Here is a 13,268-nt window from a genome sequence, read left to right on the forward strand (position 1 = left end):
TGCAGGGCCATCTGGGAGTGGGCTCTTCAACCTCGTTGGGGACTGGACCCTGGGGAAGGGACCGATGGGGTGCTGGCTGACCAAGGACAGCTGGGCATCCATTTGCCTCCTGGAGCTGTGCGGGGCCGGGGAAATGGTAGCATAGATAGCACTTGGAGCAGACTCCTCAGTGGATGTAGTAGCAGTGGAAGTCAAGCTGACCGTGTCCTTATCAGCGTGGCTAGGAGGGGGCGTGGGGTTTCGGGGCGCCACGAAGAAGAGGCCTGACTGAGAGGACTCGGAGGAAGGACGCTTGGGCTTGTCTTTCCCTGGGTTCCTGTGCTGGGCAGTAGAGGGGTCCAGAATCTGAGGGGCTGCAGGAGGAGGTGGAGGCTTGAAGTTGGGTGGTTCATCTGGGAAGGAGGAGAGATCATCCTGCCAGAGCAAGAACAGAGACTTTAGGATGCCATGCTCAGCTGTGAGAACCTCCCCAGGCTCAGAGACACCTGCATCTGCCTTCTCACAGTGACCGTGGCAAAATGAGCTGATGTTCATAGAAACCCCTTTCTGACCTTATTGGCAAGAAGAATATGACTCACAAATGAGAATGATTAGAGGACAATCTACCCAACTTTTGCTCTGGTTCACACAGATGCTGCTCTTATTCAAACAGCCAAAATCCTTCTTCCTGACTGGTCTGATTAATTTGCTTCAGTGACTGCAGGGACATCCATGGGCAGGTGATGTAGTGAAGAGCTACAGAAACTGAGGCAAAACTCAGTATCATCAACTTGCCTCCAGCTCCCATCTGAGATGCAGCAGTGTGGTGCAGTGTCTTACCAGGGAGATGTCTGGCAGGGTGTTGATGCTACTTTGGGGGCCGTCTCCACCTCCCTCCAATTCTGACGTGTTCTGATAGGGCAAAGAAGGAAGAGAAAACCAGGTCACAGCAGCAAGGAGCAACCACCACAGTGCCAGCATGACAGGGAACGTGCAGAGTGACGCAGGGCATTGCCCAAACCCCCCACGCAAGGCCAATTTTTCAACCAAAGGTTTTGGTTTCCTGGGAAGTTCCCTAGAGACTTACACATAAACTCGGTTGGGAAACCAACTCTCCCAAGCTAAGAAGCATACTCAAAGCATGCTGTGAACCCGACCCACTAGGGCAATTCCCTCTGTAGCAGAGGAGCACGTTCCTCAACTCAGATCTCAGCTCCTCATGTTTAATCTGGAGAGAGGGAAGGAACCAGCTCTGAAGGCTGCAGGTTCAGGTGGATCTTTCCCAGGAGAAGGCCAATGAAAAAGTTTAAAATTTCCCTCCCTTGCAAACCAGAGCAGTCAGTCTCAGATGCAAACAGAAACCACTGCCACTGCCTTCCCTTTACGAGTCAAAATGTCATTAGAAAATGTCACAACACAGCTCTGAACACCTCACAGCTTCAGAAATCAAGAAGGGCTTTGGGAATCTGCTAGTCTGCCTGTGCAAGGGCAGCTGTCAGTCGGGATGGACCCAAGGAGAGGACGTGGGTACAGTGAAGCACAGCAAACAGGCACCCTGGCTAAGTAACTGCAGGGACGGCAGAGCTGAGGGTGCGCAGTGGAGACGGGGTGCGGAGCGCTGCCCTGGCAAGCCATGCCTGGCCCGGCACTGGATGAGCCTGAACCCAGCTGGTCCTGAGCCTAGCCCAGAGCGATGGCTCTGCTGCTGGCTTTGCCCCAGGTGGGCACCAGGTACTCTCCTGGGGGATGCTCTGCTGGCAGTGCACAGCTCCAGCTCCGCCTGGCTCCCCTGCAAGGCCTTGTAAGAGCAAATCCAGACTCAGCCCCCCAGTAACTCCTGTCCTGGGGAGCTGCTGCTGCTGCTCAGAAAGGGTGTACTTTGTTTCTGTCACGTTCACAGGGATGTTTGTTCATTTGTGCTCGAATGGGCAGGGTACAGTTTGTGTTTAACTGCGTGTTATTTATTGCAGGGTAAACAACTGATTAGTTGAAATGCTGGTGCATCTGCATTTCCCCCATCTGGTGGAGGCTGCTGCTGTGCCTGTAAGATGTTAGCATCCCAAAATAGACACAAAAGACAATTAAGAGCGTTAGAGAAGCAACAGAAACATCGATGGAAAATGCTTTTATCTCTGTGGCTTCAGAAGGAACCCTGGAGAATGAAAACTAAAAGAAATGGCTTGTTCAGAGAGACACAGGTAGAGTATTAGCTTGGGAAACCACTCCTTCCTCTGACAAAGGCTGATTTCATCATCAATGAATCCAAGGTAAAGGCAGGTGGCTTTTGAAAGAGAAACTTCCGTTACCTCTTCTTGCGTTACCGACCATGCGGCAAGCCAGGGCAGAAGACAGATTTGGCTGAAATACAGGGCAGCAGCAACAGGAAGATCAGGCTTCAGCCAGCCCTGGTGTGCCGCAGGGCTGCGCGAATCCAAGCACTGGCATGAAGGATGGGCGATACCATACGCCTGAGGCTGGAGGAAGAGACAGGTAGGGCTATTTCAAAAGCAACCTGCCTTCATATTGATTAAAATGATCATGAATGGCTCTGGGCTATGCACACATTAGCAGTAGGACTTCTGACACTGAAGTGTCAATGAGTCTAAAAGCTCGAGTGCCATCATGTCCCTGCGTGACGCCAAGGAGCAAGAGATGCTCAGCCAGACAAAACGCAGCGCAGGGTAAACTGCACCAACCTGCACCAGTGCGCTGGCCACAGAGCTCCCTCCTTTTGCCGTCATTTCCTCTAATGAGAAAGCTGTTCTCCAGAAAGATGCCCAAGTATCACCCTCCCCCTGCACCAGCCTGCCCAGAGCCTTTAATCCAACCAAATGGCTGCATGCACCAGGAAAGCAGCCAAGGCAGAGATGGTGGCATTTCAGCATCAGCCTGGCTGTGTTTAGGAAGATCTCAGCTGTGTCCCTGCCTCTGCACTCTCCGGCCCTGCCTCTGCCAGTCTCAACCTGCCTCCGAGAGTTCACTGAGCTGCTGGCAAATGCACGAGGACCAGACCCTCCCCACCCTGATGTGACCGGGAGCAGCCTGCTTTCAAACAGCCATGGTTATATTGCTACTTGGAGTCTGCCCGATGCCCCCCCTCAAATCCGCCAGTGCCATCGCCCCCAGTCCTGCCACCAAACTCTGTGCCCATCACCACGACACGCGCCCATCACGTCCCACGTCCCAGCCCAGGGAAGGTGGGGTCCCCTCCTAGCTAGGACCAGTCTGCACCCAGACTTGAATCCTCCTGGCAAAGGGAGGGTGGGCACAGCCAGCTGCACCCAGCACCCTCCCTGCCAGCCCAGTGAGACAGCCCCGAGCCCACTGCCCACCCGGAAGAGCCAGGGACACTAACACTGCTCATCATCTTCAGGGCGCTTTTTTTTTCTGCTGAAGCGTGGAGATCTGCCTTTCCCTCAAGTTTAGTACTTTGGGGGCAAAAGCAATTAAGTAGAAATTGCTCTGGGCTATAAAATGTAATGGCTTTTAAGCTGAGCACATTTGCTTTCAGGAATTGGCTATTTTAAGACTGTGCTTTCCTGAATTTCCCTTGAAAGACCTATCGAAGCCACATGCCACTGCTCTGAAAAAGAGTATTTATCGAGGACGCTGCTCCCTCCTACCAATTCTCTGCTCCTTTACCCCATCTATTTTCAAGTTACTTATAGAAACTGGAAGCCAGGCAAGGCCCTTCCAGCCCCTCTGCAGGGTGCAGCTAGGAAACCTTTGTCCTTCCTATCTTGCACGGAGCCCACGGCAGGAATGATGGAGCTGGAGTGCATCTTTCAGACAAGCAGCCAGTTTCCATTTGCAGATTAAGTGGTGGAGAAACTGCCACCTCCCTGGGGAATACAACCCAACCTTTAATTAACCTCACAGCTCCAAATGAGTCCCTTATTTTCCAGTTACTGCTAACGAGAGCTTTGCAGAGCTACTCAGCCTGACTCCCGCAGGGTTTAAATTTTGAACAACAGCGCCAGTCTGAGACTAAGCCCAGCTTTCCTCCTCTCTCGCCTTCCCTCTCCCACCTCAGAACACATCCACAGGGCTGGAGGAGCCCCAGAGCCCCAGGCCCTGCCCCAGCCCAAGCACAGACCTCTCTGACTTTGGGGGCTCCGTGGGTGACACAACGACACCCACATGGTGGCTTCACTCTGTCCTCATTGCCTGAGAGGACGGTGCCAAGCACATGGGAGCCCTCCACATGGGGTGTCTGTGCCTGTCCTGGGGCAGAGGACAGCGGGGAGCTGCAGCAGCTCTGTGACGGGAGGACAGAGGCAGGATGGTGCTGGACCCATGCCTGGCCAGTTCGGTCCCAACAGCACCGTTGCAAGCACGAGCGGTGCCACAGAGCCAGAGCGATGTGGCTCATGGCTCCCACACTCAGGCCAGAGCCTCTGAGTGCGGGTGCCTGTGCCCCTGGCTTGGCGACTCCTGGCAGCCACTGCCTGCTCCGTGCCTCAGTTTCCCTGTGTGTCACACAGCTGCAATGCTCTTCTGGGACAAAACACAGAGGTCCCTGCTGGCACGGGGAGCAGTGGTAGTCTCCTGCAGGTGCTGCTGGCCCTGACACTGTGAGGCAGGGAGCTGGAAGAGGTCCCCCATTTCTCTGCTCTTGTTCTACTCTCTCTCTGGGGATACAGAGATCAGCTGCCAAGGAGGCTGCAGACTCTTGTGCTTGAGATTCACTTTCCAGAGAGAGGAACAGCTCAGGACTCCACAGTGCCACCCTCTCCTTACTCATACTCCTTGTCAAACAGAGACCAAGGACAGACGGGCTAGCAACTCAAGTGGGTTACTGCACTGGGCCCAATCCTGCAGCTTCAGGGAGCTGGGAGCAAGTCAGCACATGTGGAATCAGGCACTGGGAAAAGAAGGCACCTTTGAATGGCAGTGTCTTTGCTAGGAGGCAGTGGAGAAGAAAAACAAAATCAACAGGGATTTCAATTCCTTAATCCTAACAATGAGGGTTGGGGCAGGAGGCAGGGACAAAGGAAATGCCAGACTGCCTTACTTGTAAGCAATTAGAAATTCATACTTCTCTGAACAGACAAGCTGCCTCCGATTATTGCAGTCTAAAATTAACCTCTGCTTTGCAGGACTCATCTTGAGATCCAAGATTTACAAAAGATGATGGTGACTCTTAGATAGAGGCAGACACAGATCATCCGTAGGTGGCACAATCAAACAAGGCTTACTTTCCTTTCCGAGTACCCTTCAAGCATCCCATAACGGAATCACTTTTTGCATGGCAGGTCCTGATCGGCCTCATACTGGTTATTTTTGGTGCATGTTCACCCACTGACTCATAGAGAGCTGATGGGACAGAAGGCCTGGTCTAGCATCACTGCCTTTTGCCATGAAGCCAAAGAAATCTGTGTCCCACGGCTCAGGGTGCCTGGGATAACCTCAACTCGGGAACGCCACAGCTTTCCTCTTCTAGATTAAATGCCATTCCCAGGAGGATGTGGCTTTTGGGCCGGGTTCACAGCCACCAGAGGTCCTCTCCCAAAGCAGTACTAGCAGCTCTCAGCTCCACCACTCGTCATGCGTGCTCAACCCGCTGACCCCTGCGATTTCCTCCCAGACAAGGAGAAGAAGGGAATGGACTCTGCACCATGGAGCTGTGCTGCAGGGCACAACCATGCAGCTCTTCTCAGCCTCCTCCCAACCCAGAGATCTGTAATGACAGAGGGATTTCTGAGGCTCTCCCCACGTCCATGTCCAGCCTCTCTAAAGTCCGTGTGAAGATTTCTCCAAGGATGAACATGCACAATTCGATTACAGTGACCACTCCTGCACTGGAGCACAGATTTTTGCAGACCTAAGGCCTGTAAGGAAAATTCTCCCCCATCCCTGAGGATGCGTGATGGGATGTGACCAGCCTACTGGTATTTAGCCAGGGTGCCCCTACAGCGAGACAACACAGCAGCAGGTAGAGCAAGCAATGAAGCAGGAAGGGCAGTCTGGGATCCATCAGGCATCAACGCTGCTGGTCCCCCTAAAGCCCCAGCCCTGAGCTGTCAGAGACACTCAGGGCTTTAGTGCAAGCAGGACAGTGGTACCAGCTGGGCTTCGTTCAAGGCTGAGTCTTGTCTGCACTGCGGCACCAAGGCCCGCCGTTGTGCTGCCAAGCTGGGAAAAGGGACTCTGGAATGGCTCCGCAGAGCCACAGGAAGAAAAGGCAGAGATGTGAGATGCTGTTCACGTGGCCAAGTCGCATGCTGGCCCCTGGACAGCCTGTACCTTGCCTCCCACCCAACGCACATTCGCACACAGTCAACCCGTCTACTATGGCAACCGCAGTACTCGAGCTCCCCGTCTCGCTGACAGCCCCTACCTCCATCAGGTCTATTAGCCACAAGAGCCGCTCCTGGGGACGTGCGAGGGGAAAAAGCAGATTAAAACAAGCACAAAAGCGAAAACATAACATCAGGGAGGATGCAGAACAAATGAGTGAGACAAGCAAATCCCAGCACAACGCATCCCTCCTCCCCCAAAACCCACCCTGCAGGATCCACATCCAGCTGCTTCCAGCACTGAATGCGAAGGCTGAAATGAGCCACTGCTGCGAGAGGTACTGGGGAGGGCAACAGCAGCAGGGACTCAAGAGGAAACAGTTGGGGAGATCTGCCCCTCTTCTCTCTCTCCTGCTAGCTGAGATAAGCACCCATCCACCAAAAGCCGGTGTTCTTTGCCTGGCAGTTGCTTCAGCAAGCAGCGGTGGCAACCGTCTGAAGTGTTAGTGTTCCCACCACCCAAGGCAGAGCTCAGAGGGGTGCATGTTCTCACACCCATGGAAAGAGGTGCCGCACCGGTGGGGAGGACCTGCAGTGTGACCGAGGGACACGTGTTCTTGAAGGAAGCTCTTAAAACAGGGCCCACCAGATGGTGCCCGCTCTCGTCTCTACGCCAGAACAGCACCCTGGGCCGGCGTGTCAGCTGGGGCTGGGCCATCACTCGCGCACCAGGCCAAGCAGCCACACTCGGCGCCTGGTGTCACAGGGCAGGAGGGAGAGCACGGCGCACTGGAAGCGGGTGGTACAGCCCTAGGCATGGGGGTAATGTGGGAGCAGGGAGTCACACAAGTCCTGGCAGACCCGCGTTAGCTCTCTGATACTTCAGCAATACTTCCCCGGCTGGCCTTCGGAGAGCAGTGCGAAACTCGCTTTGCTTATCCTGATCCAGAAAGGATCTCACCGTAATCCATCCTTAACAGAGCAGATGGCTTTCCTGCGGGTGTTTGCGGAGTCAATGGGACAAAAGCACAACTCTGATGCTCTGAAACTCGCCGAGGCCTCTGGGGGGGTTGGACCAAACTGCATAGGCAGACACAGTCTCGGGAAAGGCTCCCGCCGGCTGTGCTGCCTGGGCCCTCCGCAGCACAGCCCCACACGCCCCGGCGGGCGCTGGCTTGCTTGCTGTCGAACTAGCAGAAAGCCCACTGTCATCTGTTCTTTTCCTGAAGGTTTTAATTTCCGAAGTTGCTAATGGATTTATGATGAAAGGCATTTTATGGCTAGGAAATTAATTTTGGGGCTGTGTGCCTGCACACTCTGAGGTGATTACAATAACTTAATTAGACGGTGTGTGCAACGAAGGTCTGGCAGAGACGTGGGAGCGTTGCCGCTTAATGCTGGCGAGTGGGCAGGGGCTGGGACGGGATGCAGATGGCCGGGCCGCTGTGGTCCCCGCTGGCCGGCGTCTTTAAGGAGGTGATTTAAAGGCGACAGCTGGAGCTGGTGAATGGCAGCAGGCATGGTGTGGCAGTGACAAGTCACTGAGATTTCTGTGTGGATGCAGCTCGCACTGCACAGTGGAGGTCCTGGGAGGGAGGCAGACTTCCTCTCTCACCGGGGACAAAGTGACACTTAGCACCAGGCTCAGCCCCCATGCAGAAGACAGTGGCATCTCGGTCTCAGGGGTACAGAGATACCAAGCATGAAGCACAGCATCACCTTGTTACACCTACAAATCCCACTATTGCACCCAGCCCACGAGAAAAAAAACCAAACAAAACCCCAAAAAAACAGATTTGGGGGAATCCACTGGGGAAGCAGACTGAACAGGGTTTCCTGTGGGGTGAAATGCCTTTATAGCACTGCAGGGAAATGAGTTTGTTGTAGGGCTGCCAGGAGCAGGAGTTGAAAGAAAAAGGAACAACCAGGAGGGACTTACACGGGCTGAGCTGACGGTTGTGGCAGTGAAGTGGCTGCTCGAGGAAGAGACGGTGTCGCTGTAGGACATCATAGAGTAGGAGTCGGTGCCGATGCTGGGCCCCGAGGGCTGTCGAGCCTTCATGGACTCGATCTCTTTCTTCAGTACCAAGTTGTCAAAGCGGTCAAGGTCTTGCGGGGAGATCACACCCCGCACCTCTGAAAGCAGTGAGAACTGGGCCAGGCAGACAGACAACCAAAGAGAGGTTGAAGCATGACCATATTGCTGGGGAGGTCAAGACCCATCCTCCCACACTGTTCAGCAGTGGTAATGAGATGTACTGGCAGGTAACACATTAGGAGGTTTGGTCCTAAACCTTACCAGAAGCTCCTCTGGCACTGAACACCAGCCTGTATTCCCCATAATGTCCTATATCTGGATTTTGCTTTCATACCCTCACCCTTGACCCTGAGCAGATGACCTTGGAGGCACTGAGCCACACTGCGACAATGGCTCTGCTCAGTCCACCAGCTACAAGAAACTGTCCCTGACCTTGGTGTAGGCCTCACCTTAGCATGTGTGTTGAGTAGCTCGAAGAGCGCCATGACAAGAGCATCCACGGAGATGTGGCCTTCCTTATACTCATCAAGGTAGTAGCCCATGGTTGCCCGTTCCTGTTCATTCAGCAGGTGCCGTGCCTGTTCCTCCAGCATGACTCGGGTCTGGTTCACCATGCTGCTCAGTGTTACCTGGGAGCCGGCCAGGCCCCGGTAAAACACAGGCTACAGAAGAAGACAGGAGATGGGCTTTGACCTGGGATGCCAAGGAATCAGCTGCTGAAAGGAGGACAGCTGTGTCTCTGCTGAGTCGGCTGGGCAGCACAGGCAGGACCAGGAACTGTCCCCTCGCTCTGGGCTCTGCCCACCAGCCCAAGCTGCCTGTGCTTCAGACTGCTGCTCTCACCCAACTACCTGTAGCAAAGCTGGACTTTGACTTTCCAGTCCCAAACTGGGTACTGGAAGGGGGATGCTGAGAAGGACTGGAGGCAGCTACCCTCAATTCATCAGCATGGCCACCCAGTGTCACTACTTGCCTGGGTAACTCTGGAGCCACAAGATTATGAGCACCAGTCGAATAAACAAAGATGCTTCCCAGCTCTGCTCAGCAAGCATGGATGCTGGCCCTTGACTGGCCATTGATTTAATAGCAGCCTGTGCTCCTTCCCAGGACAGCTGGGGCCACGAGAGAAAGGCAAGCTTCCCGTCTTATGTAAAAGGCACTTTTGCCCCCACTGCAGGCTTGAAGCAGACCCTGGTGAAGAAAGAGCCACTGGCAACCAAAGGAGTCCCAGGGAGAGACATGTCTGGCTGTAGATGAAAGGCTTTTTTCTTTGAGAGGGATTGCTAAGAGGAGGTCCTTGCTGTTCCCCTCCCTGGCAGTGTGGGCAGTCAGCACAGGGATACAGAGACAGACAAACCCCTGACTATACCCGAGACATGGAGAGGAATTGAGGCTGGGGAGCATGTTTTGCCAGTAAACAGCACGAGGCCCTTATCAGCAAGAGCCACCTGTGAAACCTTGCTGCTTCATTTCCATTTAAAAGAAATGCGTTTTGCAAAGAGGTGTTCAGAGAAGACGCGCTGGCAGAGAGCTGCTGCCACTGCACTGGGCAAGTCCCTGCTGCTGCTGCAGCCCTGCCACCGTGCTGGAAAGATCCCAGGAACGGTCAGGGCCCAGAGACAGCCACCATGTGGAAGGCATCATGGTCATCTCTGCAGGGTGGAGAGAGTCCCCATGGTCCTTGCCCGTGTGTGATCATTGCCCCTTGCCCATTAACGTCATCATTCCCAGGCTGGGAGGCACCAGATGTGCTGCAGAACTGACCCACCAGTGGCACGAGAGGGGGTACCCATTATGCCGCTGTTTGTAGAAACACAGCTGGCAACATGAGGTGGGGAGGAGAAAGGCTAGAGTCAGTTAAAACCCACTGGTCCTCATAAAACCAGCATCCCTTTTATAACAAGGAGCACAAAGCCCTCCCTCCCATGGAAAATAAGGGACGACGATGGCGATTTTTACTCAAGGAATCAGGGAAGGCCTGATATCTCTTACCCTGGCTGCCGCCTCTGCAGCATGGTCGCCCACTGCCCTGCAAGGAGGGAGAAGATCAGTTATCACTGCATGCTGTGTGCTCAGCACCCATCACCCGAGGCCTGGCACGAGATCTGTTATGTATATACTCTGCTATGTTATATACTCTCCTCTCTGTGGCCGTTAAGCTGAAAGCTTCTGGCCTGAGAGAAGAGGGAAGGGGCAGCAGCATGTTGGCCAGACCCGATCCACCTTACAGGCCAGAGATGCTGTCTTCTAAGCACCAAGGGTGCTACCATCGATGGGCTGCCACCATTACGTGTGCTGGGGCTCCACACCCACCCTGGGTGACTGTGCGCACCCTACAGGAGCTCAGAGTTGACAGAGCTACACAGCAAGCTTGCGCGGCGTGTACCGAGCACATACCCTGCTGAGTTGACGAGGGTCTCTCCAATTTGGGAGCTTGCTATCCACCTGGTCTCGTCCACGGTGGTGCGGGCGTGGGGTAGCCTGCCGACATCCTTCACTGTCATGATGAGGTGGCGGGAAGACTTGAGCAGCTTCACCGCCTCGTCGTGGGGGATGCTGAGGAAGCTTCTGCCGTTCACTTCCAGGATCTGGTCTCCTACCTGCAGAGTCAGGATGGTGTGAGCCTGGCAGGCCCTGAGGGCTTTCCCGTTAGGAATATACCTTCCTCTCCCACCAGGGAGGAGCTACTCAGCCTACCCCACCACCAAACTAGGACCACAGCAATTGGAGGCATCAAGACAGGCAAGGGAGAGGGGCCCAGTGCTGATGGCTGGAGACCAAGCATTCAAGCCAACAGCCAGTGAAGGACAAGGCTGTGAAGCCTGGAGGAGCCTGTTTAGGATCCCGAGTAAGACCACCCTGCCCAGTGCCCTCCATTAATGAGATCTGCAGACCAGCGTGGTTAGAAACGATCCCCAAAGAATATCAAGACTTCCAACCCCAATCCCTCCTGCTGATCTGAGAGGCCAGAAACCATCTGCGGAAGCCCCAAACCTCTGGGTCTCTCTGTGCAGTAGGCAGAGTTCAGCTTGAGTGTCTCACCACAGTCTCCAACACTCTGAACTGGGGGACCTGGGGCAGCTGGATTTCATCTCCCCTCTCCTCCCATTTCCTCCCCAGCTGCTCCTGAGCACTTTCAATTTGTGGCCAGAACCTTTGCTATAATCAGGAGCTTCCCTGACAGCCTGGCTGTGTTCAAGACACAGCACTCATCTGGCATTTCCCCTTTCATCCCAGGTCCTCTTTCTCTTTGTTTCCAGGGCATTCATCAGTACCACTCCTCCTCACTCCCGTATCGCAATTCACCCTGTTTCTGATAAGCCACCACTTTGAAACTGCTCTTTCATATCTTTGCTTAACCACAGGCCTCTGTTGAGCTCTGTCAAAACACAGTCTTATTGTCTTTATGCTGCAATGCAAGCAGAATGAGACACTCCTTTAAATGTCACCTCCATCTTGAGAAGAGAAGAAAAGAGGGGGTAGAATTTCTGAGTTTAAGATAATAACACCGAGAGTCAGTATGATCCTTTCAGTTCAGTCCATCTCATTCTGTCACCAGGTTAAGGAAGCCTCAGGGGACTGGGATTAATTCTCCAGACTTCTACTCCAGTGAGAAGCCGTGATTAACCACTGCCAAGTCTATGTGGTGGGCTGTGACTTTGCTGTCACCCAAACTTCCCCCAGTGCTACCCAGAACTTTGCTGGGGTGAACGTGGATGTCAGGAGTACCACCAGCAAAGCTCAGCTCAGCATAAAGCATGAGAGATCCCTCAACTGCTGCAGCAAGGAAGGGCAGCTGATTGCTGGTCCGAGGAGGCAGAGCTAATCCAGAAACCGCAGTACAGCCCCGGCACTTGGACATCACCTCTCTTTTACACAACAGCCGTGCTGAATGTCACAAGAGCACCGGGCCAGAGCTTGCATCGGCTACTCTCCAGGCACAACATTGCCAGTTGAGATGGAGGAAGGCTGGGGCTGTGGCAGTAGGACTGAAACACGTATGGGCAATTCGCACACTCACACACACACTCCCACTCAATTTCTGCCAGCCTGTGCTGCTATGCCCGTGGCATCCAGAGGGTCGATCCACCAACCATCGAGGCTTCAAGGCTAACAGGATCCCTGTCAAGGCATCCACTGCTCTCACTTTGTCATCCTGGGACGTTTCCCTTCCACTACTGCATCCAGTGAAGGGCTGATGGGAAGCAAGGGAAGAGTGGCCATGCCACAGTGTCAGATACAGTGCTGATAAAACCCAACCGTGGCTTTTCCAGGCATCCCCATGAGGACACCCTCAGCAAAGAGAACACAAGAATGGGGAAGAAAAGACAGAGAAATCCTGCTGCTTGGGCCAGAAGAAACCCTGATCACACCCCTGGCTGTCTTGAGGCCTGTGGTGTGACAGACACCATTCAGACCACATGAGAGGTGATCTTTAAGAGAAATCAAGTAGAGGGAGGGAAAAGAGTGGCTGGTGGAGTCCCTGGGTGGCAGAAGTGAACACGGCTTGGCAGGACTCTGTCAGGGGTGACAGAGCAGCAGGATCCTGGCTCTGTGCTTACCTCCAGAGCCACTGACCCACCTCGGGCTGCCTGAGACCGATGCAAATCCCAGTCCTGAGAGTCCTGCTGGGGTAAGGGTGTTTTGTGAGCAAGGCCTGACCCTGCCAGAAGCCACATTCAGGGACAGTTACCCAGTGGTGAGAGGCTGTCCCAGCTGCAGCGTAACCAGCCAGGGGTGCAATGTGCAACCACGAGCATAAGCCAGAGTCTCAACAGCAGCATGACTGACCGTTTCAGACAGAGGGTTTTAGACTGGGAGCTGCCATCAAAGCAGAGGCCACGGTCCAGCGCCACAGTCCCCTCTCGTACTCTGCAGTACTGTGGTCTCAGCATCCCATTTCTGCCAGGTTTTTCACGTTCCTGTGGCACCAGGACACCTCCTGGGCAGACTGCTGTAGAGCAAAGTTGGCTCAATAGCAAAGAAAAACACTATTACCTCAAATTACGCTC

The 13,268-nt window shown here is 54.1% G+C and overlaps 1 protein-coding gene across 1 annotated transcript in view; it reads right to left on the reverse strand.

Moving 5' to 3' along the window:
- Positions 1-8: 8 nt before the first annotated feature.
- DFNB31 (deafness, autosomal recessive 31) overlaps positions 9-13,268 on the reverse strand; it is a gene marked incomplete at its 3' end in the record, with an annotated part of 35,905 nt that continues 22,645 nt past the window's right edge. Inside the window, exons 4-10 of the mRNA XM_010287521.1 lie at positions 10,654-10,856; positions 10,249-10,285; positions 8,706-8,918; positions 8,158-8,370; positions 6,320-6,352; positions 820-891; positions 9-414 (exon numbers count right to left, since the gene is read on the reverse strand). Of these exons, the coding sequence (XP_010285823.1) occupies positions 9-414; positions 820-891; positions 6,320-6,352; positions 8,158-8,370; positions 8,706-8,918; positions 10,249-10,285; positions 10,654-10,856 (1,177 nt within the window). The remainder of the gene's footprint in view (positions 415-819; positions 892-6,319; positions 6,353-8,157; positions 8,371-8,705; positions 8,919-10,248; positions 10,286-10,653; positions 10,857-13,268) is intronic.

This window comes from Phaethon lepturus, unplaced genomic scaffold, assembly GCF_000687285.1.
Source record: "Phaethon lepturus isolate BGI_N335 unplaced genomic scaffold, ASM68728v1 scaffold49385, whole genome shotgun sequence".
In the NCBI taxonomy this organism is placed as follows: domain Eukaryota; kingdom Metazoa; phylum Chordata; class Aves; order Phaethontiformes; family Phaethontidae; genus Phaethon; species Phaethon lepturus.